The 27,094-nt window shown below is 38.5% G+C and overlaps 1 protein-coding gene across 3 annotated transcripts in view; it reads right to left on the bottom strand.

The window, feature by feature from the left end:
- Nucleotides 1-27,094, bottom strand: part of Dnai3 (dynein axonemal intermediate chain 3) — a 57,026-nt gene that overhangs the window by 9,531 nt on the left and 20,401 nt on the right. For 2 of the 3 annotated variants that reach the window (XM_070007481.1, XM_070007483.1), the window contains exons 8-18: nucleotides 25,454-25,570; nucleotides 23,661-23,851; nucleotides 22,480-22,604; nucleotides 21,311-21,400; nucleotides 19,220-19,306; nucleotides 17,198-17,326; nucleotides 16,074-16,147; nucleotides 12,011-12,158; nucleotides 10,680-10,767; nucleotides 6,802-6,932; nucleotides 1,769-1,832 (exon numbers count right to left, since the gene is read on the bottom strand). In XM_070007481.1, the coding sequence (XP_069863582.1) occupies nucleotides 1,769-1,832; nucleotides 6,802-6,932; nucleotides 10,680-10,767; nucleotides 12,011-12,158; nucleotides 16,074-16,147; nucleotides 17,198-17,326; nucleotides 19,220-19,306; nucleotides 21,311-21,400; nucleotides 22,480-22,604; nucleotides 23,661-23,851; nucleotides 25,454-25,570 (1,244 nt within the window). The remainder of the gene's footprint in view (nucleotides 1-1,768; nucleotides 1,833-6,801; nucleotides 6,933-10,679; nucleotides 10,768-12,010; nucleotides 12,159-16,073; nucleotides 16,148-17,197; nucleotides 17,327-19,219; nucleotides 19,307-21,310; nucleotides 21,401-22,479; nucleotides 22,605-23,660; nucleotides 23,852-25,453; nucleotides 25,571-27,094) is intronic. The other variant, XM_070007482.1, reaches the window with a different exon arrangement.

Raw genomic sequence — 27,094 nt, 5'->3', positions numbered from 1 at the left:
GAACTCCAGTATTGAAATAAGAAAAAAAAAGGTTAAGATTGTTAAGTTTCATGTGCCTCTATGTAGCACAGTGAAGAGTTTTTGTTTTTAAAGCCTCTAAGGTAAAGAAAAATACATTTTAAAAGTTTAGCTCTTCTGGATTAATAAAAGGTTAATTTTCCTTCAATCAGTTCCTTGCCTGGAAGAGAGCATAGAAATATATACTTTTAAGACTTTCTTCAGTGACTTGAAGATTCCTGGTAAGGCACAAGGTTGCCCAGAAACCGGCAGCTCTCTCCTTGCTGCTGCTCTTGTCACTAGTTATCATATAAATGGAAAAAAATTCATCTTGTTTGTGATTCCCTCCTTCCCCCCCTCCGCATGAAAGCAGTTTAAGAAGCTGTCTGTAGGAGGAGATGGAGCCTCATGAAAATTTCAAGAGACCAAGAGGACCAACCAAAACCATGTTATCAAGTGCTCAGCTCATGTCCCAAAGGTGTTAGAAAGACAAATACCATGTAATATAGTGTCTAGCATAAAATAACCATGGATTATGGAATAAATGGCTATTTAAGCAAACATAAAAGAAGTTAACTGTAATTCATCATACCCAGTATCCAATTGTGAGTTCAACTTTAAGTCATAGAAATGGAAAATGGTAAATGAGTCTCAATTCTGTGCACCCATGACCCTCCTTGGGGTCATAGTTCTCTTTTGATGTTGCCTTTGAGTTTGTAGCCAGGGGATGCAATAGAAAAAAAAACAGAAGTGTGTTTGCTTCCAGATTAAAATGGCTATCCTGCAGGTATGACTGACAAACTGTCTCACATTAAGGGCAAATTTTAGTCTCTGAAGCCAGCTCAGTCAAGTGAAGAAGCCAGCCCCCACAGCTGTCTTTGTAAGGCTGTGGCTCTGGCCAAAGATTCCTGCAGGCCACTCATTCTCCATTCATCCAATAACTTCCAGCCTGGCCAGGTCCCTTCTGCAAACCAAGTGGTGCATGCTACCACATAGTAGTTTTCTGCTTTGGGGCATGCTTACAGCCTTGTCTGGCTGGTAGTTCATGAAGCCACTGCTTCCTTTGCATATTGTTATTCTGAACTTCAAACTGTAGTTAAATTAAATGCATTTTCATACCATGGTAAAAAATGAAGCTTTAAAGTAAGTAGTTTCAACTGTTATAAACCCCAAGGCTCTGAGCCTATTAAAGACAGGGAGCTTTGTTTATTGGGGTCCTGTGTTCCTGGGTGTGACCCTATACCTATGCTCAAGTGCCCAGAGTCCAGATCCAGGGAGCAAACTTGTCAGTTATTTTATACAGAAATTACAAGTGTCTCATTGATTTAAACATCAGAAAAGTTTGTACTCATCAATTTTTTGTGTGAAATTATATTAGTGAAATTATATATAACCTTTGTGGGTTTTTATTTGTGAGATTTTTATATGTATTTATAGTAAGCTCAAGGTGACAACCATGCTGTTTAGTGAAATACTTCGCTTTTTTTTTTTTTCAGTCGTGTGGCTTGAACTCAGGAGCTGGGCACTGACTCAGAGCTTTTATTTTTCTCTCAAAGCTAGTGTTCTACCACTTTGATCCACAGCACCACTTCCAGTTTTCTGGTGGTTAAGCGGAGATGAGAATCTCACCAGACTCTCCTTCATGGGCTGGCTTTGAACCACAATCCCCAGATCTCTGCCTCATGAGTAGCTAGGATTTTAGGCATGAGCCACCAGCACCTGGCAGAACATTTTATTAACAATACTTACATACTTAATTCACAAGACTTACATATCAATCGACCAGTATCAGGATCTCTTTCCAATCTCCAGTCTGTATACATCACTTCGCCTTCCTGGAAATATTAGTTTTCAAGTGAATACAATTGACAACTTCAGAGATGAAAGCTCTCATGTCTTTTCTCTGAGACTTATTGTAACACAACAATATAAAGCAACAGGCCAATTTAATCACATGACAATCTAATATAACAGGAGGAGAAAAGTCTCAGAAACATTACTTGATTTTATAATGAATAAAAAAATGAGTGATGAGGAGTACATGGCTGGCTGGGGAGATAGGCCACGGTTAGGCAAGGGCCCCAGTTATGGCTTTTCCAAGTGCTGATGTACCAGAGGGACCTGCTTCATCTCATTCAGAGGTGTGTTTGCACCATGGAACGAAAGTCAGGACTTTATCGATAAAGACTTGTAGGATCAGAGGAAGCCTGAGAACGCTTGTGTACTGTGATAGTAATTACCTTTTAAAGCTGAGAACAGGAAAGATAAAACTTAATCTCAAGTAAACACGTGCTATATAGTCTATTTCTGCCTTATGATCATTTCAAGGCAAGAGGAAGCAGAAAGATCTGGTGTAAAGCAACAGAAGAAAGTCAGGCAAAAGGGTTAGAGACGGAACGTTTAGCCGGGAAGGATCCTAACAGGGACCACTGAACCACAAAGGCGGGAGAGGAAGCAGCCCCACACCCCCATCGTAATAAAGAGAACACGGAGGGTTAAAGGGCTGACTCAAAGTCACTCAGCAGCAGAGTCCAATTCTCTCTACCGCCTCCCATCCCCCTCCTCACCCCCACTGCTCGATAAGAGAAAACATGATTCTGATGGTCTCAGATCCGTCTGATGGTCTCCTTTCGGTGAACCTTAGAGAGGGAGATAAGAAAACACTGATTCATGAACAGTGAAGGATGAGCTCAGTGGTGATGCCACCAGCTAGGGAAGAGAGAGAATAAAGGAGTGGTGCCAGTCAAGATAATAGAAAGTTCTGGTGCCGGATGATGAGAATACCTGCATAACAATTAGCATGCACTTTATTCCCCAGAGTGGTGTACTTATACATAATACTTTTATGACTGGGCATTGGTGGTTCATACCTGCAACCCTACTACTCAGGAGGCTGAGATATGAGGATTGTATGTAGTTTGAAGCCCATCCAGGTAGAAAACACTGTCAGTCTCTTATCTCCAATTAACCAGAAAAAAAGCTGGAAACAGAGGTATGGCTCAAGCACCAGCCTTGAGCAAAAAAGCCAAGCAAGGATGAGGCCCTGAGTTCAAGCTCCAGTACTGGCACCAAAAGAGAAAAAAGGAGGGAAAGGAGAAGAAAAAGGTAGAAGAAGAAAGAAGAAGAAAGAGGAGGAGGAGGAGGAGGACGTAGTATTTTATGTGCATTGAAAAATAGTCAAAATACCTCATTGTGAAAAGTGGGGCTGAAATTAGGAAAGCAACTCCATTTGTAATAGCCCCACAAAAAAAAAAATACCTAGGAATTAACTTAACCAAAGAAGTGAAGGACCTCTATGATGAAAACTTTAAAAACTTGAAAAAGGAAGTCAAAACAGAACTTAGAAAATGGGAAAAACTCCCATGCTCCTGGATTGGAAAGATTAACATCGTGAAAATGGTAATACTTCCTAAGGCTATCTACAAATTTAATGCGATACCTATCAAAATTCCAACATTATTCTTCAAGGAAATAGAAGAGGCAATCCAAAAATTCATATGGAACAATAAAAGACCCCGAATAGCAAAAACGCTCCTCAACAGAAAGAACACTGCTGGAGGAATATCAATACCAAATTTCAAACTCTACTATAAAGCCATAGTAATCAAAACAGCATGGTACTAGCACACAAACAGACCTCAGGACCAATGGAATAGAATTGAAAACCCAGAAATGAACCTACAGACCTATAGCCATCTAATCTTTGATAAGGGAGCTAAAAAAATAGAATGGAAGAAAGACAGCCTCTTCAGTAAATGGTGCTGGCAAAATTGGTTAACTACTTGTAGAAAACTAAAGCTAGATCCTTATATATCACCCTGCACCAGAATCAACTGCAAATGGATCAAAGACCTTGGAGTCAAAGCAGACACTCTGAAAACATTACAGGATGGAATAGGAGAAACCCTATGTCTCCTTGGCACAGGCCGAAATTTTCTTAATAGAGACCCAGAAACACAACAAATCAAAGAAAGGTTGGACAAATGGGATTGCATGAAGCTGCAGAGCTTCTGCATGGCAAAGGACATAGCTAGCAAGATCAATAGAAAGCCCACGGATTGGGAGAAGATCTTCACTAGCCATACAACGGACAAGGGTCTCATATCTAAAATATGCTTGGAACTCAAAAAATTAAATCCCCCAACAACAAATCCTCGAAGAAACAACTGCCCAACAAATAAGTGGGCTAAAGACTTAAAGAGAAACTTCTCTGAAGAAGAAAGAAGGATGGCCAATAAACACATGAAGAAATGCTCAACCTCCCTAGCCATAAAAGAAATGCAAATCAAAACAACATTGAGATACCACCTCACCCCAGTTAGAATGGCAAATATCAAGAACTCTAATAACAACAGATGCTGGAGGGGATGTGGACAGAAGGGAACCTTACTGCATTGTTGGTGGGAGTGTAAACTTGTTCAACCACTTTGGAAAGTAGTATGGAGGTTCCTCAAAAGACTCTACATAGAGCTCCCCTATGACCTAGCAGTCCCACTTTTGGGCATTTACCCAAATGTTTACAAACAAGACCACACTAAAGCTACCAGCACAACTATGTTTATTGCAGCATTATTTACCATAGTAAGATCTGGAACCAACCCAGATGCCCCTCAGTAGATGAATGGATCAAGAAAATGTGGTATATATACACAATGGAATTCTATGCCTCCATCAGAAAGAATGACATTGCCCCATTTGTTAGGAAATGGAAAGACTTGGAAAAAATTATATTAAGTGAAGTAAGCGAAGCCCAAAGAAACATAGGTCCCATGATTTCCCTTATTTGCAATATCTAGTATATGTCTGAGTCAAGCAGAAAAGGTCAGATAAAGTGATGTTAGGAAAATGAACCCTAAGATATGTATTTTAATGTTTTCGTTTCTTTCATGCATTTGTTTCTAATGCAATTATAAGATTATTTCTTTGTTGCTTTGTATGTCCCTCCCCCACAGTATAACCCCTGCTTTCACTGTGTTTGATGTCAGTATAATTTGTGGAGGGGAAGGGGAAAAACAAGTCGTTTAAATAAGGATACAGGTGGACCTGTTGCAACAATGAGAAGTACAAGTTGTCATGTCAAAAACGAACTTTACAACTTGGGGGGGGAGGATTAGGTGGAGGGGAGGGAGGATGGGAAGGGATGGGAAGGGTAAACAAAGGAGGAGGCTACAATCCTTGATAAGAAATGTACTCACTATCTTGCCCATGTAATTGTAACCCCTCTGTACAGTATTTTCACAATAAAAAAGAAATGTATTCATAAAAAAAGAAATGTATTCATTATCTTGCCCATGTAATTGTAACCCCTCTGTACAGTATTTCCATAATAAAAAATGAATAAAAATTAAAAAAAGAAATGTACTCATTATCTTGCCCATGTAATTGTAACCCCTCTGTACAGTATTTTCACAATAAAAATGAAAAAAAACCCACCTCATTGTGAAATGCAAGTTGGTAGTGTCCCATTGTTTACTGCATGAAATTCTAATTACCAAGTAGCAAAGGGTCTTCTGTATGGGCCTGTAACTCAGTAATCTAGGCATATCTTGTGCTTTGCACTGGGCTCTTCCATTATCTTTAGACAAATACTTGGACTTTAATAATTCCAAACTGTTGTTGAAGCTATTAGTTCTGCTCGTAACTCTTCTCTCCCTCTGACTTTTCTAGTCTCAGTTCAACTTTGAGTGTTCAGTCAGCCCAAGGGTCAATTTTCCCAGCCTCCCACTTCCTGTCCTACCATGCCAGTGTTGCCATTTATCATGCTGTTAAATGTTTTGTTCTTTTATTTGGGAAGACTGTGCCTTGAGGATGAAGGGATCGTGCTGTGTGTCTCTGGTACCAGGGCTGGGCCTTGGGCCTGGGAGGTCTTATGCTCTCCAGAGCAGTGGCATTGATCAAGCTCAGAATAGCAAAGGGAATAAAAATTGCATTTTATGAGATTGAGCTAGGACATCTTTCCTGGTGTCTTGGCTAGGAGAAAACCCCTTTCCCTATGACTGTGGATGAAGTTCTAAGCCTTATTTTCTTCGTCTGTAAAATGGAGCAATAATAATATCAACCTCACAGGATTACTTGAGGTTAAATGTGGTATGATTGATTTGGGAGATAAAGTGGCATAGACCCTGATACAGAGCAATGTCCAATCATATAAGATGAAAAATGGCCATCATTATCATTATTATATCTAATTGTTATTTGTCTTTCAAATTGAGTGAGATTTTACTGTCATTCTACAAGTTGATACTAGATTAAGGTTGATACTTTTACCTTAGGTGTTAGTTGATTAGCCTAAAGTTGGTATTCGTCTTAGGTATTAGCCTAACCAAACAAAATATCTTTAATATTTAGGATTCTTTCACAATTAATTTATTTGATAAATAGTTTCAGGTTGGCCTATAGATTATTAATACAAAGTATCACTAAGTTTATAGCTTTTCCCATATTTGTTAAAGAACCATGTGCGCACTATGTTGAAAACGAACTTTACAACTTCGGCGGGAGGCGGGGTGTAGTTGTGGAGGTGGGAGGGAAAGGATGGTAGGGGAAAACAAAGGAGGAGGCAACAGTACTCAATAGGAAATGTACTCATTACCTTGCTCTTGTAACTGTAACCCCTCTGTACAGCATTTTTACAATAAAAAACATACAAGAAAAGAGAACTGTGAATCTATAAAGTATTGTGGTTAAAACTCTTAAGTGCAAGTTTTGTAAAACTTCCAAGGAGCAAACATGAACAACAGATGTTTTAACTATATATTTTCATGTAAGGAAGTATGGACTTTAGAAGCAGATAATTCTGTTTACCTCTGTTCCCACAAAGAATTTTGTGCAGAATTCGTCTATTGGCTTGAGAATATTGGCCAATCCTGCTTCTAGATTTTGGTATGGCTTTGTTTCTTCTATCTTCGTTATTTTAGGCTGGACTAATCCTTTGTCTTTCAGAAGGGTTTAGATAAAGGAAGCATAATATTTATGGTAAAATATAAATTATAGATTATATATGTTATACTTTCTGTCCCTTCGCCACACACACACACACACACACACACACACACACACACACACACACACACACACACACACACACACACACACACACACACACACACACACCTATCCCAATCTTTTCTTTCCCAGTGTGGCTGGCTTAGAGCCAAGCATTTTTAGGCTTCAACCTAGCAGGAGAACCCTTCTTTTCAAATCTACTGTAAACCATATTTTAGCTAACCACACAAATAGCACAGGAGCACAGTTAATCTGGGTGTAGGAATGCAAGCACCATCAGGAATTTGTTGATTTACAAATATTTAATGTCACATTATTATTATTATTATTATTATTATTATTATTATTATTATTATTATTATTATTATTATTATATTGTTCCTGGGGCTTGAACTCAGAGCCTGGGCACTGTCCCTGAGAATTTTGCTCAAGGATAGCACTCTACCCTTGAGCCACAGCTCTGGCTTTTCTGGTGCTTAATTGGAGATAAGGGTCTCACCAACTTTCCTATCCAGGCTGGCTTAGAACTATGATCCTGAGATCTCGGCCTCCTAAGTACCTAGAATTACAGGTGTGAGCCACTGGTGCCTGGCTTGGTGTCACCTAATTTCAAAATGAAAGGTTTTATGACCTAAAGTTAATAAATATTACTTATTTAAGCTTTGGAAAACAGAAAAAAGCATGACTAAATGGATTGTGTGTGTGTGTGTGTGTGTGTGTGTGTGTGTGTGTGTATGTGTGTGTGTGTGTGTGTGTATGTTTTGATATTGGGGCTTGAACTCAGGGCTTGGATGCTGTCTCTTTGTTTTTTCATAATATTCAATGAACATATGTAAAAATGGAACTAGGTAAATTGAGGAAATGGGTGGGGTTGGGAGAGATGGAGGAGAGCAAGGAAATGGGTGACATTGATCAAGATGAATTGTTCTTAGAGACTGACATATTGAAAGGAAACCCTTTTCTACAGCTACTTATACATAATAAAAATTAAAGAAAAGCATGAGTAAAAAAGCACAAATGACCAGGCAGTAGTGGTTCACTCCTGTAGTCTAAGCCATTCCAGAGGCTAAGATTGGGATAATCACCATTTGAAACCAACTCAGACAAAAAAGTCCTCTAGACTCCTTCTACAATAAACTAGCAAAAAGCCAGGTTTAGAGGTGTGGCTCAACTGGTAGCGCACCAGCCATGCAAGCAAGCTGAATGAAAGCTCTAGGCTCTCAGTACAAGCTTTGGTGCAGGCAATAAAATAAAAAGAAATAAAATGTTATAGCTCCCAGGATAACCACTACTAAAACATTGGTATTTTCCCTATACATTACCTCTGGAAAAATGCCAGAATAATACTCATCTGCCCAAAACAGACAAACGAAAACTCAAACAAGATAAAAATACTTTTACAATATTAATAATATATGTTTCACTAAAAAAAAACCTTTTAACATGATCCTGGAAAAAAGCAAAAATGATTGTTATAATTTATTTGGTTTTGTCAACTAGTGCTACTCAGGAGGCTGAGATCTGAGGATGAGGGTTCAAAGCCAGCCTGGGCAGAAAAGGCCTGTGAGATTCTTATCTCAATTTAACCACCAGAAAACTGGAAGTGGACCTGTGGCTCAGAGTACTAGCCTAGAGTGAGAAAGCTCAGGGACAGTGCCCAGGAAAAGACATTAAAAACAAGTAGCAAAACCAGCCAAACATGTAGCTTTTTAAAGGAACAAGATCTATAAATAACAGTCTTATAAAGTGTAAGTTAAGTTTTCAGTGAATACCTAAACACATTCAATCATATTATTCTTATGAAAAGATGTTACTTACAATACATCTAGGAAAAGCAAACGAAATTTATGTATTTAGTATATAAAGCTAAAATCATTAATAAAATAAGAATTTGTGTTCGTTTCAATGTTTGTTTTTCTATTTTTAGGATAATGTAAGTAAATACAGTAGTGGAATAGTGCACATAAATAAGCTATAAATATATGGACATTAGAAATTTATACTAAAAATGTCTACTCAAGAGGTTCAAGACCAGAAACTTTGGTGAATTCTGGTTTAACAAGGGAAGACAAGAACCTAATCTATACACTTAGCACAGATAATGAAAAATTACAAATGTAAGATATGTTGTAAAGGAAGACATAATTATTCAGAGTGAGAAACTGCAAGTGTCTTTGAGACTTCAAACCAGATCATCAACTTCAGAATATACATACTCACCCACGGTTCTGCATTGCTAAAAAAAGAATATATAAATGGCCCTGAAGGCTATTCCAAAAGGAAAATTCTGAAATGACTTAGAGCAAAGACCTCCTCCTTAAAACAAATGTTTCTTAAAGTTCTGGAGTACTTCATGAGGACACTAAATTCATGGTCCTAAAATGGCAGAAAAGGGATGAGTGGCCCTCTGACACTAGATGGCGACAAAGCAATCGTTTGCAGTATGAACGAAACTGCTTGCTGGTGTCTTTAGAACCCCAAGATAGGGACACAAGTGGTTTTTCTTTCTTGCTATTGTTTCTAACTTATTTATAAGATACCAGGTGATTTTTTGGTTGTTACTTTGTGTTTTTCTCCCCCATGGTATAACCCCTGTTTTCACTGCATTTGATATAGGTATAATTCGGGGAGGGGAAGGGAAAAAACAAAATGTTAAATAGGGATACAGGTTGACCCATTGTAACAATGAGATGTACAAGACACTATGTTGAAAAAGGAGCTTTACAATTTAGGCAGGGGGTGGAAGGAAGCTGGGGGTGGGGGTGGGGTCGGGGTGGGGGAGTGTAGTTGTGGAGGTGGGAGGGAAGGGATGGTAGGGGAAAAACAAAGGTATGGTAGGCAACAATGCTTGATAAGAAATGCACTCATTACCTTGCTCATGTAACTGTGACCCCTCCGTACAGTATTTTCACAATAAAAAACGTATTAAAAAAGTTTTAGTGTTTGTGGAAATCTAAAAGCATGTCTACTCATCTTATGAACTGACTGAGACAAAGTGACTTTCTTTAGTAAACATTCAGAAAGTCATGTTGTCCAACAAGATTAGCATTCATTTGATGGAGTGTATTCCTACTAGATGACATGCTGCCAGCTGCTTATTTTTTGTCGATCCCTCTTGAATGTATGTAAATATATACTTTACATATCTTAGTGTCTGTGGTACCAAAATATTAGCTCCTTGAAAGTAGGGACTTTGCTTCTTCACAGCTGTATCCTTCAGAGCGTAGGATTTGCAGGAATTTAATAAATACGTGTTGAATGAACTCAGGCAGGCACTCTAAAGAGCTGGAAGTAGAAGTGTGGCTCAAGTGGTAGAGTGCCAGCCTTAAGTGCAAAAGCCAAGCAAGAGCTTGATCCCCTGAGTTCAAGCCTGAGTACTGGCACACAAAAAGTAGGCATATGTGTTATATGATATGCGTAGGTTATATACATGTATATATCACATACATACATATGTGCTCAATAAATGTAAAATTGAATTTTGTTACATTTTTTGAATATATAAGCAGTTTTAATGTATTGGCTATCGTTATTATAACCATTATAAAGTTCCATCTTAGAGATACTGATTTTCTGTATTCCTTTTATGAATTAGACTCTTTTAGCAAGTGACTCACCTTGGATATAGACACAGTACTTAAACTATTAGGTGCCTTTTACAACAGGCGGTTGGTTACCTTGTGTTCTGAAAAGAATATGGTCTTCGTTCATGCTGACCTTGGTTGGGCAGTGGTCTAAATTTGTTTCACCCTTAGATAATTTTATCTTTTGGAAGAACAGAAAAGATATATCTGTAACTTTCCCTTTTAAGACTTATTATTGCCTGTCTTTTCTGCTCCCAGATTGTAGGAAGCCCACAGTCCTCTCCATCCTTCCCCCACTTCCCTGTTAGTTTCCCAGGGAAGCACTAACTCATATTTCTAAAATCCTGTCGCCACAGGAAATGTTCTGGGGCATATTCATAAATCCCAAAGTCTCATGTGATGTTTTCTTTCTGCAATAGTCTTATATTCAATTAGATTCCATAAGATATCCTAATAGGTTCTTTTGTTTTGTTTTGTTTTGCTGGCCTTGGGCTTGAACTCAAGTCTTGGGCACTGTCCTCGAGCTTCTTTTGCTCAAGGCTAGTACTGTATCATTTGAGCCACAGCACCATTTCCGGGTTTTTGTGGTTAATTGGAGATGAGAGGCTCATGGACTTTCCTGCCCAGGCTGGCTTAGAACCACAATCCTTAGATCTCACTTTCTCAGCTAGGATTACAGACATGAGCTACTGGCACCAGGCCTATGCAATAATTCTTAAATGTTTTTGTTTATTCATTTTACTTATTCATAACTCAGTAAATATTACCCCAGAAAAATTTTAATATCCCTTTTTAAAATTCTTTCCCAGCTACTTTAGAAATATTCTTAGTGCTCTTTCTGCAAATACTTATTTTGATGAGCAACTATGTAATTTATCCTAGTATGATACTATAAATTCACAGGAAAGAAAAGTGTTACATTTGGAATTAAAGTTCAACATTCAAAAGAAAAAAACCTATTCACATTCTACATACATTCTATTCTTAACCAAATGGTTCTCTAAAGGTAATTTGCTTTTCTTCAAGTTCTGTGATTCAAGATAAAGACAAATTCTCAGTTCTTCACATTTTCAGTTCTATTTGGTCAGACGTAATTTCTTACTCTTGATAAATAAAATGTACAGAAAAAAGAAAGACCAATTTTTCTGGGCTAACCTGAGCACAAATCAATTTTCAAATAACCAAAGTGTAATTGAATAATTATACAAACCAATTGTAAAATTTGGCTTGCTTATATGTATAAGATCAATCTCAAGTTCACAATGATTTTGATTTCTGGTTTGGTCTGGGCAGTATCAAAATAAATCCTCCACTAAGAAATTTATTCATTGAATAAACTGTAAGGTGGTATATATGTGTGGCTATTTATGTTCGATGCATAGTGCACGTGAGCAAGAAGGCTGGAATGAATTCATTTTACTTACCCTAGCAAGGGGTTTCCAGGAAAGATCAAGATGTAAAAAAGTAGGTGGCACATCAAATGGAATTTCTATACTTTCTTCTTTCTTTTTCTCTGTTGGCTGGGTGGTCGTGGTAGGTTTCATTGGTCTAATGTCCCAGAAACATATTGTGCTTAAAGAAAGTTTTGATTGTTTTCTTCAGTACAAGTAAGTACAAGTACATTTATGCTACTACACATTAACAAAGCTATGTTACAATGTCTTTGAAATTAAGATTTTTATGAAAGAGCATCTTTTTGCATGTATTTTAGAGAATTAGAACATTTAATACCATCTATGAGCATTGAACTTGCAGACTGACATAATCTTTTTTAAGTGCAAGAGATTTATTATAACATAATTATATACTACAAAACCTACCCATTTAAAGTATATAGTTTAATGTATTAATTAGGTCTCTCTGGCTTATGTCTATGCTAGTCATGTAGGGCTTCTCCTGTAATTCCATGCTGCTCATGCTGCTATCTGTCTCTTTGGCTTAAGCTGTGATTATTTCTATTAGGGTCAAAGCTGTTTAATAAAAAAAAATTCAAAAGTTTTTTTTTATTGCACAAAACGTGTTCTATATGACATTTTCACACTTGTACGCTCTTTCCTTTGATTATACTCAACTCCATACTTCCCTCTGCTGTTTTCTTTTCCCCTCCTGCTGTGTGAGTCCCCTTCATTTTCTCAAGTAGTCCCTTACTACTTTCATGTCTTTTAATTTCAAAAAAAATCTACCACTTTGGAAAGCAGTATGGAGGTTCCTCAAAAGACTCCACATAGAGCTCCCCTATGACCCAGCAATCCCACTTTTGGGCATTTACCCAAATGATCACAAACAAGACCACACTAAAGCTACTGGCTCAACTATGTTTATTGCAGCATTATTTACCATAGCTAAGATATGGAAACAACCCAGATGCCCCTCAGTAGATGAATGGATCAAGAAAATGTGGTATATATACACAATGGAATTCCATGCCTCCTTCAGAAAGAATGACATTGCCCCATTTGTTAGGAAATGGAAAGGCTTGAAAAATTATATTAAGTGAAGTAAGCGAAGCCCAAAGAAACATAGGTCCCATGATTTCCCTTATTTGCAATATCTAGTATATGTCTGAGTCAAGCAGAAAAGGTCAGATAAGGTGATGTTAGGAAAATGAACCCTAAGATATGTATTCAAATGTTTTTTTCTTTCTTGCGATTGTTTCTAACACATTTATAAGATTATTTCTTTGTTGCATTGTATGTCCCTCACCCACAGTATAACCCCTGCTTCTCACTGTATTTGATGTTGGTATAATTTGTGGAGGGGAAGGGAAAAAGCAAATCGTTTAAACAGAGTTACAGGTGGACCCATTGCAACAATGAGATGTACAAGTCGTTATGTCGAAAAGGAACTTTACAACTTTGGTGGGGGGGGGGAGGAGGATTGGGTGGGAGTGCGGGGGGGAGGATGGGAAGGGATGGGAAGGGATAAAAAAGGAGGAGGCTACAATGCTTGATAAGAAATGTACTCATTATCTTGCCCATGTAATTGTAACCCCACTGTACAGTATTTTCACAATAAAATAAAAAATCTAGATTCTGCATATGAGAGAAAACATGCAATATTTGTCTTTCTGAATGTGGCTTATCTCACTTACATAATGATTCAGTTCCACCTATGATGCAAGTGACACACTTTGTTCTTTATGGCTCAATAATAATTGTATAGATAGATATACGACACATCCTTTACCCATTGAACTGTTAATAGGCACCTTGGCTGACTCCTTGGCTATTATGAATAGTACCAAAACTGTGTGTGTGTGTGTGTGTGTGTGTAAATTTATTTCTTGTTTATTTAACAAATAAATTAGGTACCTATTCTGTTATAGGTGGTAAGAATAATCATCAAATAACACAGCAAAGGAAAAAAAAACACAGAAAACTAACAATTTATTAGAAAGATACAGAAAATAAAATAAGTAAGTAAAGCAATTTAGTAAAGTGCTGGTGCTTATGTAATTAAATCTACTCAGAAGGCTTAGATCTACAGGCTCATGACTCAAAACTAGCCTGGCCAGAAAAGTCCACGAGACTCCGTCTCCAAAATAATCATCAAAAATCCAGAATGGAGGCATGGCACAAGTAGCAGAGCACTAGCTTAGCAAGTGTGAAGCTCTGAGTTCAAACCCTATACTGAAAAAAATTAAAATTTATTATTTGATAACTGTAAGATATAAAGGCAGGAGTGGGCTGGGGAGCTTTCTCCTGGAGAGAAACAGCACCTTTGAAGAGTGTAGTAAGTAGAAAAGCTAATGGACAGAAGCACCGCCTACTCCCAGGACTTAAGCAACAACTTTCTGGTTGTTGTCTGCTTTCCATTCTTCCCGTGGATGTTCAGCCTTCCACAAGGCTTCAAGAAGAAACTTACAGCTCGTAAATTGTGTAGCATTTCTCCTCAGCTAAAGCACTAAAGCACTGCGCAGCTCCCAGTCTCTCAGAATAATCTTGAAGTCCTTACCTGGTGTGGTCTTTGTTCATATCGAGCCCAACCTCTTGCTCTACTGGCCATCTCATCACCTAGCCACAACTTGTCAGAGCCCCACATGTTCTAGAATGTTCCCTTGCCGCTTTGTATGACAGAAAGATGAGCTGCAAACACCACCTTCTCAACCACCAACTGATCTTCATATGTCAGCCTCGGTGTTTTCTGTGGATCTTTTTATTTATTATGATTATGATTATGATTATGATTAGTCGATTGTGGGGCCTGAACTCTGGGCCTGGGCACTGTCCCTCAGCTCTTCAGCTCAAGGCTAGTGCTCTACCACTTAAGCCACAGTGCCACTTCCGGCTTTTTCTACTTATGTGGTGCTGAGGAATCGAACCTAGGGCCTCATGCATGCAAGGCAAGCAGTCTAACTACTGATAACTACTTAGCCACCTTCCCAGCCCTTCTGTGGACCCCCCCTTTTTTTTTTTTGTCAGTTGTGAGGGTTGAACTTTGTGCCTAAACGCTGTCCCTCAGCATTTCAGCTCAAGGCTAGTGCTCTACCAGTTGAGCCACAGCACCACTTCCGGTTTTCTGAGTGGTTTATTGGAGATAAGAGTCTCACGGACTTTCCTTCGTGGGCTGGCTTTGAACCGTGATCCTCTGATCTCAGCTCCTGAGTAGCTAGGATTACAGGGGTGAGCCACCAGTGCCCGGCTTGCAGACCTTTTTAAATATCATTTCCCACCCCTGTAGCAAACCACATTCAGTTTCCTTACACTTCCTGTTTTCCCTCCTAGGGCCTGAAATTTTATTATTCAAAACTGTTTTTATTAGTATTTTCTCTAATATTTTGGAGTTTAGATAAATATATTAGTGTCCATATTTCCTACATCATTACTAATTCATAGTTCTATGAAACTTCAGTTTCATCTAAATGAAAACTCTTCAACATGTTATAAAATGGTATAAACCATTTTATAATGTGCAATAAAAATGTAAAAACCTAAATGTGAAAAATCTTCATAATTGAGATAAAGTTGAATGTAAACAACACATACAGTGAATTTATAATGTCCAATATATAAAACAGAAAATAACTATGGCTAACACTGTATCCTTTATCAACTCAGTTAGTACAAAAATTGTCCTTATCAAAAGCTTTTGTTGTGTGTGTGGGTGCTAATGGCTTACGCCTGTAATCCTAGCTACAGGTGGTTGAGATCTGAGGGTTGTGGTTGAAAGCCAGACCAGGCAAGAAAGCCTGTGAGACTCTTTATCTTCAATTAACCATCAAAACTCTGGAAGTGAACCTGTGTCTTAAGTGGTAGAGTGCTAGCCTTGAGCCCAAAAGTTCAGGGGTAGAAACCAGGCTCTGAGTTTAAGCCCCAAGACTAGCACAATATAAAATAAGATAATTTTTTTAATACACAAACTAATCTATAACATTCTGTCCTGTTATGTTAGGTCTAATTCATGTAATAAATATTATTTTTAGTAGCCTCTAAGAAAAAGGAACACATTGTATTAATGCATTTCAGGAAATGTTTGAATATCACATACCAGTCTGCTGAGCAGGTGATAAGCTGACAACAGATTCCACTGCGATTCTCAAAGACAGACCCCATTCTGTTAACCTATTAGGAAAAATGAGTACAGGTGTTAGCCACCAGGCACCTGGCCCCATTATGACTTTTAACATATTGTTGCTCCATATCCATTTTAATAATATTAAATTATTAAAGAGCTATAATAACCCTCATGACTATTTTCTCCTAATGTTCTTTGATCCTTTCATCTCTCTTTCTGTCTCTGTCTCTCTCTCTCTCTCTCTGTTGGTCATGGGGCTTGAACTCTGGGCCTGGGCTCTGTCCCTTGATGCTTTCATCTCTCAAACCCTTTGTGTCCTGGAGAGAAAATACTTGGAGAATGTACTGACTTTGTGAACTTAGAAGCAAGTGCAAATAGTCTACGGTGTCCGAGGGGTGCCTTACCCCGTAGCTAGTTTTCACTCAGTAGTTTCTTGGCATGTTCAGTTCAAAACTATCTTGGCAAAACTGCATATGACTGTGGATCATCGATCCTAGGGATGCCTGCCCCTACTGCCTAAGATCACAAATTTAAAAGCTGAAATGTAAAGGAATACAATAACTGCACTTTATGTCTACATATTCAACACTCGCCTTCTCCTTTGTTGTATTGCACCAATGTTAAAACCATCTATGGCTTTAGTGACTGTAAACCTTACTACTTGAATGATCAGTTAGCTTCATTACTTTTTTCTAGTGGGGGTTGGAGGGGGGAGTCTTGCTATATAGCCGAGGCTAGCCTTGAACATGCAATCTTCCAATTACAGGCTTGTAATTGGGTTTACAGGTATGTATCACCCTGTTCGGCTTAAATGTTCTTTTTCATTACATTCTCATTGATCCCTTAAAGCCAATTTGAACACAGGGTCTCAACATGCTCTAGGCAAGTGCTATAATACTGCCCCCCCAGCCCTGGTTTCATTTGTTATCCCCAGGCCTGATATTGATCTGCCAGCATTTTTTAATCCTTAGTTTCTGGTTATTTTGCAATTTATATGAAAATGAATTACTGACTGGAAGCACATTTATTGGTTGAGATCTGAGATTTTACAGTACTGTAGGTGAAAAGTATAAAACACAAAGCACATTAAAACTCACCTCAAATGTGTCAGGCAGCCAGTGTATATCTGTAATTACCTTCCTATGTCCATGTTCGATGGAAGAGACTGCGCAGTGTCTGACATACATTGCTTCTTTATTATTCTCTGGTTCAAGGAGAAACATAGGCTGCAGAAATGTTAACACATGGTTATGTTTCAGAGATTTGATGAGTGAGCTCACCATACTGCATTCCTCATTCTAATTAAAATTTGGAGTTATACCAGTTCAAGGAAAAACATATGTGAGTGCCTTTTATATTGCATATATTTGGATAATAGGATTATCCATTTTTCCTTTCAGTTGAGTCTCCGATTTTTATCTCTGAAGTTCACAATATATGGATGATATACCATAACTTCATTCTCCATTATTATTAAAAACTGCAAGCTCTTTCAGGCTTTTACTATTAATAGATGAGACAAATATAGGAATTTTTATGGAGTTGTTAGCAGATAAAGCTAGCAACTATATCCATTCCTTAAAAATCATTGACCACAATGCATTGTAAACTGACATGTTGAACTGAAAGAAAATAATAATAATAATAATAATAATAATAATTATTATTATTATTTAAAAGGACCTATGGGATATCACATTCTTGCAGGAGTTTTTCCATGGGTGGATGGAAGCTCATATCATATTCTTTGGGAAGAGACCTATCATTATTAAGGCTGAGGACCTAGAGTTGGAAAGAACATCCCATAGGATGAATAAATATAGAATGTGGAGCTGAGAAACATCTCAAAGTACTCTGACAGTATCCACAGGCTCACACTTCACATGCTCAAGTGATAGTACATTTTAGTCAGGAAGGATAACTCCTGTATTTTCTACATGAGAACCAATTCCTGATGTACTGTGTGGTGGCATGTCCAGACTCACTGATGGTGATGCAGAGCCTGGACACAAGGTCTTTCTGTCCTCCAACAACATGGCTTTAGACAAGTCACTTGGCTCCTTCATTTAACTTAATATGAATGCAACTTGTAAGTGAGGCACTGGTGGCTCACGCCTGTAATCTTAGCTACTCAGGAGACTGAGATCTGAGAATCACAGTTCAAAGCCAACCCAGGAAGGAAAGTCTGTGAGACTCATATCTACAATTAATCACCAGAAGACCTTAAGTGGCACTGTGGCTTAAGTGGTAGAGCACTAGACTTGAGATGAAGAGCTCAGGGATATTGCTCAGGTTCAGAGTTCACGCCCCATGACTGACCAAAAAAAATGATTTAGACCATGTTCACAAGCAGATGGGAAGGCCTGGGAAATAATTTTGATTTTTCTTCTTTTTCTTTTCTTTGTGTGTGTGTGTGTGTGTGTGTGTGTGTGTGTGTGTGTGTGTGTGTGTGTGTGTGTGTGTGTGTGTGTGTGTGTGTGTGTGTTGGTTGTGGAGCTTGAACTCTGGGCCTGGGTGTTATCCCTGAACTCTTCAGCTCAAGGTGAGTGCTTTACCACTAAGCTACAGTGCCACTTCCGGTTTGCTGGTGGTTAAATGGAAATAAGAGTCTCATGGACTTTCCTGCCTGGGCTGGCTTTGAACCGCCATCCTCAGATCTCAGCCTCCTGAGTAGCTAGGATTACAGGCTTGAGCCATCAGTGCCTGGCTTTTCTTCTTTTTCTTTTTGTGCTGAGTCTGTCTTCTTTTTTGTTTTTGTTTTTTTCTTTTGTGTTGTATTGGGACTGGGCCTCTTAGCTTCCCTCCTCTCCCCCTCAGGGCTGGCATTCTACCACGTGAGCCACAGCTCTTCTTCTGTTTTTTTTTTTTTTTTTTTTTTTTGCTGGTTAATTGGAGATAAGAGTCTCATGGCCTTTCCTCCTCCAGTCTGTTCTTGAACTGTGATTCTTAGAGATCAGCCTCTTGAGTAGCTAGGATTACAGACTTGATCCACTAGCACTTGGCTTACACTGAATGTTAAACTTGACAGCTCTATTATGTACTTTTCAATAAATACCTGAATAGAAAACAAAAACAAAAACAACCCCAAACTTGCAAGTGAAAAGTTACAGGAAGCCAACCTTGAGTGAGACTTTTTTACTTCTGCTGCTGCCCGACTTGATGTTTTCTATGCGCTCTGCATGTGCCGTGATATCCCACATGATGATCTAAAACAGAAATGAGCTTTATTGCCACATTTTCCAGGACATGGCTAAATCAGCTCTTGAATGGTTTTTTAGGAGATTATTGGTATGCAGGATAAGCAAATCCAGTTATACCTTAAGTAATTCAGCAACTTTTTTTTTTTTTTGGTCAGTCATGGGGCTTGAACTCTGGGCTTGGGCCCTGTCCCTCAGCTCTTCAACTCAAGGCGAGTGCTCTACCACTTGAGCCACAGCACCACTTTCAATCCAGCAACTTTTAAAGCAAATATATATTAAAAAAAAAAAAACAATCCTACCTGCAGCACTTGGGCTTTTGGCTTTTGTTGATGAATGCTAGTATATTTAAAAATCCAAGAGAAATTTCATGTACTGTCCTTTCCATTGAGAGGAGTTCCTTCTCTGACCATGGGTATGATTGCAGGTGCAGCTGCTTTCCACCCCGGGGAAATCAGAATTTCCAAGAACTCTCCGGAATTAAGTTCTCCAGAGTTAAGTACAAATAGGCAATTTGAAAAGAAATGACGGGGGTGTTGATAAGTGATGATATGAACTGAATGTAATAGTCAGCCTATATTTTTGCATACTATTAAAAAATAAGTGGGGAGCTGGACACTGGTAGTTCATACGTGTAATCTTCCCTACTCAGGAGACTGCTGTCTGATGATTTTGGTTCAAGCAGCTTGAGCAAGAAAGGCTTTGCCACTCTTATTTCCATTTAACCACCAGGTAGTGCTGTGGCTCAAAGTGGTAGAGCACTAGCCTTGAGCAATAAAGCTCAAGGACAGCTCCCAGGTCCTGAGTTCAAGCCCCATGACTGAGCAGAAAAGAAAGGGGGGGGCGGATAAAGTAGAATCTGAAGCTCTGAAGATTAGCTTTTAATGACAGTCTTTCAACTTACCAAAAACTTAATATAAAATATCAAGTTCATTAGTTCATCAAGTTCATTTTCATCATATGATTTTCAAAAGTATTCTGAAATAAGAATAATTTTTGTCATGCATAACAAAAGCATTTCAGAATTTTCAGGGCTTGGAGGATAGGGTGGCTCATCATTGTGACCCTCAGTTAATGTTGAACAAGATGGTGAGAGAATTTGTTTTTCTGCTTTTTGGGGGTTAGTTCTGGGTAAATGGGCAAGGGAGATACACATATTTAAATGTTAACCACATAGATGTTTTTATATACACACACACACAGAGAATCATATGCCCTTTTGATCATCAAACCCACTGGATAATAAGGAATTTAAAATTATATTATATGGTAGCATTACCATTTTTTATTCTGCTTCCTTAGTAAACAGAATATTGGAGGCTAAGATCTGAATTTCATATAAATTAGATTACTTAAAAATGCAAGACAGCCAAGTGCTCATGGCTCTTGCCTACAATCCTAGCTACTTAGCAGACTGGGATCTGAGGATCATGGTTTGAAGCCAACCCAGCAGGAAAGTCTATGAGACTTGGCTCTAATTAACCAGTAAAAAGCAGTGGTTCAAATGGTAGAGCACCATCTTGAGCAGAAAAAAAACTAAGGAACAGAGCTCAGGATCTGAATTTAAGCCCCAGGTTTTTTTTTAATGGTAAGACAAAAAAGGCAGATGTGATATCATATATACATAAAGTCAAGGCTGCATGTGTGTTTTCCTGTGAATTTCATTATTTTCTGACCTCTGACCATAAGGACATCTCAGAAGGGGTCTCCTCACAAAGTAGTAATGTGGGTAGACTGTCTTCTTCCATGAAAGCTGATACAAAATGGGATTCTACTGTGGCAACTCCAATAGATTTGACTCAGTTGTCATCATTGGGTTACCCTAGGAATACCTGGGGTGTTGGGATCATGTCTAACACATTTTTACAACCTTGTTTCTGGAGGGCGACTACCATAAAGTTGGCATGACTTTCCTTTGCTAAAATGAATCCTATGTCCAAGACACTACTAAATCAAAACTTCTTACAGAACATAATTCGCATTAATAAATGGTGAAAAAAAATGGATAAGTACCTGCCCATTTATACAGCCTCCAGCAATGATATTAGGGTCACTTGGACAGAACTTGAAGCAGAAGATGTCATCTGGGCTTTCCAGCATTAACTATAGTAATCCCACAAATTCAAGAGAGAGTGAGAAAACATATGAAAATGATGGTTAGAAAATAGAATGAAGATATTGAAACTCTAATTGTATAACTATCTTTAAGTAACATGCACCTGAGGCCATCCTAAGAGTTCTGCCTCTGAGTTGAAGGCACTTTTGAGAATAGGTGTGCTTACAATGGAGCCCAGCTTTCCTGCCACCTACCTCAGAGAGTATGTCATTACTGGGCATGTTATAATTGTGTGTGTGTGTGTGTGTGTGTGTTTTGGTACTGGGGTTTGAACTCAGGGCCTAGGCACTTACTACTGCTTTAGCTTTTTAGCTCAAGGATGGGATTTTACTACTTGGGACACAGTCCCACTTAAGGCTTTTTTAGTGGTTAATTGGAAACAAGTCTCATGGACTTTCCTACCTGGGCTGGCTTTGAACCACAATCCACAGATCTCAGCTTTCCGAATAGCTAGGATTATAGGCATGAACCACTGGTGCCCACCGTTTTTTTTTTTTTTTTTTTTTTTTTTTTTTGTAAAAGGGCTGCCACTAGTGATTCTGCAAATTGTGGAAGGTCAGCTTTGTGAAGAGATTTGTCTTTGTTACCTGCCGTATACCTAGCCTGGCATGCGACACTCAAAAAATAAACTTCACTGGTGAGAAAAGATGGAGTTACTGCTGACTGTAACATTCCACAAGTATAAACTCTGTTTTGCTCAAAATGAATGATATTCTGCAATCCAGAAATCCTAACTTTATAAGTGCTTAAAATATTATGAGATTATAAAATATTTAGTGGTCTATAATCCTAGCCACTCAGGAGGCTAAAATCTACGAATCATAGTTCTAAACCAGCAAAAAAGTCTGTAAGACTCATCTCCAGAATGTAGCTGTAATTCAAGTGGCAGAGAGCTAGCCTTGAATAGGAAAGCTAAGGGGCAGCATCCAGACCCGGAATTGAAGCCTCAGGACTGGCACAAAAAATAAATAAACAAATGAACAAGGTGGTTTTCAATAAAAAACTGCTTAAGACCTCTGAGAAAGTAATAAATGAAAAGACTGCAGGAGTAGTTATCATTAATTACCTGAGGATGTATGGGATCAGAGAAACTCCAGAAAAGAATCAATGATGGTTGCAACAATAGTTTACCAGAGAAGTGCACTCGGTCTTCATAGGAGAGTCGCACGGCTACTGACACAATTATTAGCCCTGAATGAAGCACAGCAGAACAGAAATTTAAGCCAGTAACAAGTGAACGTGAAAGAGAGCTGTACTGCCAGCATTTGCTGTGATCTTGTTGCTTTGGTTGTTGTTTATTTATTTTTGTTTTGTTTTGTTTGGCAGTAAGGCAGTAATGGGGTTTGAACTCTGAACCTTGAACTTGCCAGGCTTTCCACTACTTGAATCACATACCCAGGCCTTTTTGCTTTAGTTTTCAAATAGGGTTTCACATTTATGCCTGGACTGTGATCTTCCTATGTACATTTTCCCTGCAGTTAGGATGATAACCATATACCACCACGCCCAGCTTTTTATTTGTTAACATGGGGTTTCTTAAACTTTTTGCCTCCAACTACAGTCCTCCTAATCTCCATTTCCCAAGGAGCTAGAATCATGAACATCAGCCACTGGGCCTAGCTATACCTTCTGTTCTTCTATGAAATATATTTAGTAACCACCAGCGACATGTTACTTACATAGCACTTAAAACTAGATGGTCTGAATTAAGATAAGCTGTTAGTATAAAAGTTAACAATGAACCTGGAAGGTTTTAGTAACAACAAGAATGTTTTACTTCTTTTCTTTATGAGGAAAGGCCCGGGGAGCGGGGAACAGGGCAGGGACATCTCTTTTCTTCCTTACACCTGCACACACTCCTGCTCTTAGATACTTGGCTCTTTGAAAGGAGTGTGTTTAACATCTTGTCCAGTAATCAAACAGAAAGAAGGCTGGGAGAAGTTAATTCAGCATGGGGAGTCCAATAACCCCCAGTTGCATCCAGTTTCTGCATTCGTTGAGCTATCTGGGTGACCTGCAAGTCACTTCCCAGAAAAGAACTTTGTAGAGATAATAATACGTATGTTCAGCACCATTCTGGGAGGATACAAGACAAGGGGAGGTGTGGGAGGTGCTTGCTTTAAAGATGTCTGGCATTCAGCGAATGCAAGTTGTTTTTTTATAGCAATGGATCTAGTCATTTTTGCAAGGAAGAGAAAGACTATCTTGATATCAGCACAGAAAGGCATGCTGGCATTCTCTTCTCACCGTAGATGGTTGGATGCCAGCAGACACAGGTAACTGTTTTCTCGATGAGGTTGTGAAGGTCCGTAAAGGACTGGTACTCTTTCAGGTGGGTATCGGTCTTGTCCCCAAAGGTGCCTTCTTCTTCTGCCAGGAACTTCCAGTCATCGACAAACGTGTTCAGGAGTTCATTTTGTTGCAAGGCTATTTCAACGCTGTTTCATTAAAAAAGGAAAGTAATTAAGATGTTGGATTTTTAGTATTCAATGATATGGAGGTTTTTTTTTTTAACAGTTCTTCCATATCTATACAACAAAAATAATCATAATAATTACTATTTTAATAAATTTAATAAGTGTACGTATTAACTTATTTAGGTAACTAACCTCTCTGTATAGCACCTTGACAATAAAAATATAAAAAGTGAAAAAAATAAATGAAACAATACAATCAACAATAATGATAATGCTCAATTATATTTGGCCATCATGATGAACCCTATGTGAAATAAAGGATTTAGGAGAAATAAGTTGTGGCAGTGTTCTACTGGCTGGTATAAGACACCGTCAGAATCTGTAAATCCCAGTGTCTCCAGACATGTCTCGGTGAGTTCACTCTGAACACTGGCCACAGAGACTGTGCCTGGGTCACAGTGCTTTCTGTATCCCATTCTGAACCTACTCAAGTGTCACCTTGAAGGGCTTTGGTCTCCAGGACTATTTGCATATATATATATATATATGTTTGGTGTTTTGCATGGCGTTTAGTTTGTAATTAACATTCTGTACTCAAGTAATTTTCTTTTACTATTTTTTTCCTTTTAGCATTGTCTATATTTTAATATTGTTTATTTTGCTTTTGGATGCCCTCCAATAAATGAATTAATTCTGGAATCATTTTTCACTTGACACTGGATTTCGTTTTGTCATTTGATGAAGAATGAAGAGCCTATCCATCCTTGTGGGATTATATTTCTTGAAGCTAACATTGTTACTTATGAACTTGACCACCAGATTTTTCATTTGTGGAAGAAACAGAAACCAAGTTATTGAGCAAAACCAGCAGACTTGCCCACTATTGTTTCTGTGAGCTCTGATACTGGCTCTCTGAGACCTTGTTAAGCTCTTTCTGGTTTTGAACCCCGGAACTCTGCCCAGGGTCATTTTTATCAGCATAGAAGTTTTTATTTAAAAGACATCTCTTTTTCACAGTCACTAAGAATGGCAACAACCCAAAAATTAGTGATGGTATTTGCTTATCCAAAAAGTGCCTCTGACTTGAATCAGGTTCTGTATTCATAAAGATACTTTTACAAATATTTCCATCATGATAATTATTATTAATAGCCACAGGCATTCACATTATCCTATAAAAGTCAATGCAGTGGGGCTGGGAAGGTGGCTCAGTGGTAGAATGTTTGCCTTACATGCATGAGGCCTTAGTTTGATTCCTCAGCACCACATAAGCAGAAAAAGCTGTAAGTGGCTCTGTGGCTCAACTGGTAGAGCACTAGCCTTAAGCTGAAGAGTTGAAGGAAAGACTCAGGCCCAGAGTTCAGGTCCCATGACCGAGAAACAAACAAACAAACAGGTCAATGAAGCTAAGAAGAAGACTAAAGAGGGAAGAAAAAATTAAAAGTAAATACAGAGACTGAGTATCCCTAATCCAAAAGTTGTATTGAAACCTGAGATGCTCCAAAATTTGAAAGTTTTTGAAAATAGAAACGACACTATGAGTGGAAAATTCCATATTATGAAATTGTGTTTCATACATAAAGTTATTTAAAATATTGCATAAAATGTTGTGGTTTCTTTTACCTTGTGTACACACTGTTGAGGAAATCAGCCACAGACTTGGACTGTCCCAGTATTTCTTTTTCCTCTTCTGAGAATTCTCTTGGATAATATTGTGTAGTAGCATTTTTAGGATATGTCCTATATATTAGAGGAAATTTGAATACCAAAATTTAGATTAAAAAAAGCAAGTGTAGGGCTCAACAGATTAAATTTGACTGTGGCAATAGTATCATGGTATTTACGTTTAAATTATAATGCCCTAATTATTATTATTATTATTATTATTGTTGTTGGTTGTGGGGCTTGGCCTGGGCGCTGTCCCTCAGCTCTTCAGCTCAGGCTAGGGCTCTACCACTTGGGCCACAGCATCACTTCGGTTTTCTGGTAGTCTATTGGAGATAAGAGTCTCATGGACTTTCCTGCCTGGGCTGGCTTTGAACTACAATCCTCAGATCTCAGTCTTCTGAGTAGCTAGGATTACAGCTGTGAGCCACCAGCACCTGGCTCCTAATTTTTTTATTTATTTATATTTTTTTATTGTCCTAATTTTTTTTATCATGGACAATTGATATTGATTACCAAAGTTGACATGTATTTCTTCCCAATCCAATCAAAAAGATCTTATTTCACACAAGTTTCATTTAGAAATCATTTAAAGAATACAGAAAAGCTGTAAAAAAAACTTATGTATATGCTTCACTCAGCTTAATCTATTATTGACATTTACCACATGTACATTTTTGGCTTTTTTTTTCATTTTGTTAAATTAGTGTTACTTCACCAGCAACATCTATCCCAGGGAATAATTGGCAATGTCTGGGAAGAGTTTGGGTTCTTACAACTGGAAAATACCACTGGAAGCTAGTGGGCAGAGCCAAAGATGTTAAATAGCCTACAAAACTCAAGAAAGCCTTCCCACAGCAGAGAATTACCCAGTGTCATTTGTGCTGAGGTGAAGACATCTTGCTTTAAGAATACAAAGCTTTGGGCTGGGAAGGTGGCTCAGTGGTAGAGTGCTTGCCTTGCATGCATGAGGCCCTGGGTTCGATTCCTCGGCACCACAGAAGCAGAAAAAGCCAAAAGTAACACTGTGGCTCAAGTGGCAGAGCACTAGCCTTAAGCTGAAGACTTGAGGGACAGTGCCCAGGCTCAGATTCAGGCCCCAGGACTAGCAAAAAAAAAAGAAAGAAAAAAGAAAAAGAATACAAAGGTAGGAACAGCTACCAGCAGCAATGATGGTATTAAGTCTGAGATCCACAGTTCCAGCCAGCCTGCCTCCAGCACTGGCCTGTGCTGTGACCTTGACCCATAGTATGACATATCTGGGGTCACAATCAGTCTCACTAAACTGGGTCAGCCTTTGATCCTAGGCTGGGGCTGTGAAAGGGCAAATGGCAAAATTATTACCTACGTAGGGTGTGATAACAGGTGGTCTGGCACGGATACCTGGTTCTTACTAGCCACGTGACCCTGAGCTAATTATTTGACTTCTCTATTTCACTAAATGAAATTCTTAAAGCACCTAGCTCATAGGGCTATTGTAAGGCTGGGCTATGTTATTACATACATAGCTTTAAAAATACCTGATACATTTGAAGTGCTCAATAAAATATTAGGTGTTTAATCCGTGTTTGTTGAATAGATGTCAGTAAATTGTGAGTG

This window comes from Dipodomys merriami, unplaced genomic scaffold, assembly GCF_024711535.1.
Source record: "Dipodomys merriami isolate MVZ:Mamm:240054 unplaced genomic scaffold, mDipMer1.0.p SCAF_7, whole genome shotgun sequence".
Classification (NCBI taxonomy): domain Eukaryota; kingdom Metazoa; phylum Chordata; class Mammalia; order Rodentia; family Heteromyidae; genus Dipodomys; species Dipodomys merriami.
Note: the sequence above shows the minus strand (reverse complement) of the source record. Positions and strands in the feature narration are given on the sequence as shown.